The following is a 4,330-nucleotide window of genomic DNA, read 5'->3' as shown; positions in this document are numbered from 1 at the left end:
TGTGATCATATGCCAACACCAATTTATGACACTTAAGAAGTTACAGATATAGCTCCACATCGGATGATATAGCTCCACAACAGATATAGCTCAGGTTTATCAGCAAGCTTGACTTCCAAATCATGCTAATCAACAAATTCGTATGCATAATTACGAAGAAAAGAGAAAAAAATGGTCGCCAAATGTTTTGTTCCAAAGGTCTACTTGTATATCAAATTAAAAGGACTTCAGAAGGACTTGATAGGGAAATTTTAGACAAGAGATCATCATCACTTTAGAAGGACGAAGAGAACCAAGAAACTAACCAGGTTCGGTCTCACCAAACGACCTTTATTCATCCCCTTACTCATCATTACATCATAATACGAAAAACCCAAGAAAAGAAAGAAAAACTAGTAGCAGGATGGACATGTATAGACTAGGAATTGCTGAATCTCAGCAAGGTTAGAACCAGAAAGCCTGGTCCTCCACAGGAAAAACGTAATTACATGAGTTGTCTTCAGGCTTCAGGAAGCTGCATCCTTTAATTCCCTCATACTTATCAAGATGAGAGAGACCGACCTGATCAAAAACATTTGAAGCGTCTGCTGGCTCCAATGGTGGAGAGAGTAATCCATCAGTGCAGTGAGGGCTATCGGAGTCTGATACCGTACTGTTCGCAGAGCTCAGATCCTCTGGTTTACACAGCAGAACATCCACATCGGGCTTTTTCTCCTCAGAAAATGAAACCAAGTCTAGCTTTTGCAGCAGGGGAGGAGGAACTTGGACGTCATATGTTTGTGAGTCGCCCTTCTCCCTTTTAAGGAGTTCTTCTGTGAGAAAGAGAACCTGTTGAGGAGAAAATTCTTATTAATAAGGAAGATACAATTTATCTTCTGAATATGCTTTGCCAACAAAGGAGATATAGAGAGAAGGATTAGGACTGTTCTTGTCACTGCCAATAAGTAAACTCTAAAATGATATGTCACAATAAGGCTTTGGCTTTTTTTTTTCCAAGTGCTGTTCTGGAGAATCAAAAACGACTAATTAGTTACTTAAACAGAAGACGAAGGATTAATTCTTATAAAACATCATTGAAACAAGCACGAAACTTATAGCGAACTGGCCAGGATACATGACCAAGAAGTAGTTCAACAAACAAATTACAAGAAAATAAGCATGATCATGTCAACCACTGCATAGCATCTCATGTACAAAAATCTTTAAAACTAGATTTAAAGCATGAATTGTCATTTTGTAGAGCTTGACAATGGTCCTGTCAACTCTAAAAAGCAAATTTATATCTAATCATGTCTTCAGGGTAGTGACAATGATTAAGAAATAAAAGAGGCTCAGCCTTGTATGATGTTCTTAGGGCAGTGAGAGGAACTAGACACCCAAAATCTAAGTTCAAAGTATTTTCTAAGGAGATAGAGGTTTCAATTAAATAATGGAGAGAACCAATATAAGGTATTTGCTTTATATGAAATGGGTCACCTCTGCTTTCAGCTTCTCGTTCTCCCTAAGTAGGTTCTCACAATCAGCTTTGAGAACATCATAGCTGGATTTCAGAACTTCATAATCCTTCTCCATCTGCTTTGTCTTCCATCGGGCTCGGCGGTTCTGAAACCATATGGCTACCTGCCTAGGCTGAAGTCCGAGATCCTTTGCAAGCTGAATCTTCCTCTCTGGTTCAAGCTTATTGTCAAAAGCAAAATTCTTCTCCAGGAACTGCACCTGGTCAGCGGTTAGCCGCCTCTTCTTCTCTGTTTGGTGAAAAAATCCCTCCAGGTTTTCTTCACCAGTTTCTTCCAACTCAAGAGGCCGGTAAAATGATCTCTCAGTTGTAATCCCATGAACATTGTCAATGTTCATCATGGATTTCAAGCCTGGGGGCAAAAAAAATATTTACTCAGAGTTCAAAGATACGTCTTCTAATTATCGGCCATGGATGGCGTAATCTATCAGCTTGAATAATGGAGAAAACTGAAAACTTGTATCAAATTTCTGTGTTCACAAAAAAAAAAATGGCGGGTTTTGTGTGGTGGGGGGTTGGGGGGTTCCTAAATCTATAGCCCAGTCACTGTAAAATTGATGAAAAAAAGAATCAGTATGATCAGCAACTGCATAGACCTTTTTGAATGGAGAAATTATGAAAGTGCCTTATCAAATTACCATAGATATGTATTTGATTATGTATTCCATAAATACACAATGAAATATCATTCAAATGTTTGAATCCAAGAGAAGGCCATCACAAAAGCTACTTGATATTCAGTTAAATATTATCTGATTTTCATTTGGGTTCCAATTTTCTTTCCAATTTCCTTCTAATTCATCTTGTTCTCTCTTTTCTTTTATCCATTTTAACAAAATCCGGGTGGCTCCTTTTAGCCTCCCTTTATCATCAAATATCAGAAGCTCAAAACTTCAGACGGATGAGTAAAGGAAAATTCTTCCTACGAAAAAAAAACGACCAAAGAAATAGAAAAAACAAGTTATAAAGTGAATTATAGAACTCAATAGATTTATCAGTTCAACCTCCAATTCTAAGATCCGTGGCATTAAAAGAAACCCTCTAGCAAATTGCCCCCCCGGCCCACCCCCCCCCAAAAAAAAAACCACCGATCCTGCTCCGATTCAACCATCCAAAAAAGCTTGGTAGCCCCATAAAAAATTAGAATTAGATCAAACAAAATAAGAAAAGAATAAGCTGAAGTAGAACATTAGAGTACCATCAGCCATACTAAATTTCAAAATTTAAAACAAGCCCAAGATGGTTACCAAGGAATCCGGCATGAGAAGAGCCAGAAACGAGCATGGTCTCGATAGCGTCGCAGGGGACCCCTTCGTTCTGGAGCAAAACCGCCATATTGGAGCCCCCACACCTCATTCGCGCCATCTTCTTCCCCTCTCTCCCTCGCTCTGTCTCTTTTCACCGACCCAGATGAAGAAATGAGGAATTTTTCCAATACTTCTCAAAACTTTACCTTAAATCAACTGCTTCCCGTGTCCTTCTTTCTCTCTTTCCTCCTGTTCCTCTCTCCCTCTATCTCTTTATACTTCAAATCAGAGAAAAATCAAAAAAAGGAGGGAACTTTCCAGAACTCCTTGGTGAACTGGCTTAAGATGAGAACGCCATGATTTCTCCCTACCGACAGGTCTTCTACTTCCCGCTACTTCAAACTCTTCTTCTATAGCTTGTGACGGAAGAAGCTAGTGATCATGATGACAGAGGCGTGGAAGCAGGCAATAGAGCAGGGGCTACTCAGAGCCATCTCTTTTTCTCTTTCCACCGTACAAGAGAGAGAGAAGTCAATAGAGTGAGAACGGGGATTGGAGGGTGGATGGAAAGAATTCCATCAATACCGACGGCTACAGTTGGGTTGGAGATCGAACAGAGGGGAAGACAGAGACCAGTGGTGGGGGGAGGGGGATGGAAAGGGATTTGGATTTGTTCTGTTTTGCTGAGGTCTTTCTCTGTTATTTCCTCTCTAATGCGTGAGAGCTTCGAGGGGAGGGGTTTATAAAGACCGGAGTGGCCCGGTGATGCTGCTGTTCTTTTCTCGGCTGAAGGATGGGTGGAGATAAAACAACTGAAATGCCCACCCGGTTGCTCTCAGAAAGTGATGAGAAGGTCCCTGTTTTCAGGCATTTCACCACATACCTTCTCCACTATTCCACCATTAAACCAAAAGACTTTGGCGCAAGGGTTTTCTCGACTCTGTCCCTCATCTTTTCTCTTCTTTCTTCCCCCTCTTGCGTGTGCGGTCACTGTTAACACTGAATTCTGTGGCTATTGATTTGATTCGGTGAAGAAACTTACCATCTTTATGTTTAGATCGTGACACGTATTCTTTCATTTTCCATATTCTTTCCATCGTTTTTTAGCCATATCTTTTTTTTCTTTATGCATGCGTTCGATTATTTTTTAAATATTTATATAAAAAATTGTTTACAAAAAAATTTCATCTTTTCTGCATCTCATTGTATCATACCAAGTGAAGTAATACCGCACGTGGTACCATAGTTTTGCACTCCTTTGATAAATGGTGGTGGAAGCCCAGGCTTCCTCCATTTCCATTAAAAAAAAAAAAAATGCACATTGATAGATCAAAGCTGTATAAGTTTTGTAGTTGGATCCGATCATGAGCATACCATTAATATTGGATAGGCGAAGAGAAGATAAAAAAAAATTATAACAGCACAGGTAGAAAGAAGAAGAGATGGGATGTAACTACAGTTATGAGTTATTCCATTATTATTAGTAAACGAGTTCTAGTAGAAGATTAAAGCATGGAATTTAAAAAGATAAAAGTAATGATAAATTAAGAAGATAAAAGAACTTTGG

At 39.3% G+C, this 4,330-nt stretch overlaps 1 protein-coding gene across 1 annotated transcript; it reads right to left on the bottom strand.

Moving 5' to 3' along the window:
* Positions 1–309: 309 nt before the first annotated feature.
* On the bottom strand, positions 310–3,384 carry LOC105052519 (homeobox-leucine zipper protein HAT5). Its single transcript, XM_010933385.4, has 3 exons — positions 2,764–3,384; positions 1,477–1,868; positions 310–828 (listed from the first exon to the last, which is right to left on the bottom strand). Exons 1-3 carry the CDS (start codon positions 2,879–2,881, stop codon positions 445–447), a joined length of 894 nt encoding a protein of 297 aa, XP_010931687.1. The 5' UTR covers positions 2,882–3,384; the 3' UTR covers positions 310–444.
* Between the last annotated feature and the right edge of the window lie 946 nt (positions 3,385–4,330).

This window comes from Elaeis guineensis, chromosome 2 (genome assembly GCF_000442705.2).
Source record: "Elaeis guineensis isolate ETL-2024a chromosome 2, EG11, whole genome shotgun sequence".
NCBI lineage: Eukaryota > Viridiplantae > Streptophyta > Magnoliopsida > Arecales > Arecaceae > Elaeis > Elaeis guineensis.
This window is presented reverse-complemented; position numbering and strand designations above follow the sequence as displayed.

Coding starts and splice junctions, on each gene's coding strand:
- LOC105052519 (XM_010933385.4), bottom strand. CDS start 2,881: ATGGCGCGAATGAGGTGTGGGGGCTCCAATATGGCGGTTTTGCTCCAG. Junction 1,869..2,763: donor TTCTCATGCCGGATTCCTTG/GTAACCATCTTG, acceptor TTTTGCCCCCAG/GCTTGAAATCCATGATGAAC. Junction 829..1,476: donor ACGAGAAGCTGAAAGCAGAG/GTGACCCATTTC, acceptor TCTCCTCAACAG/GTTCTCTTTCTCACAGAAGA.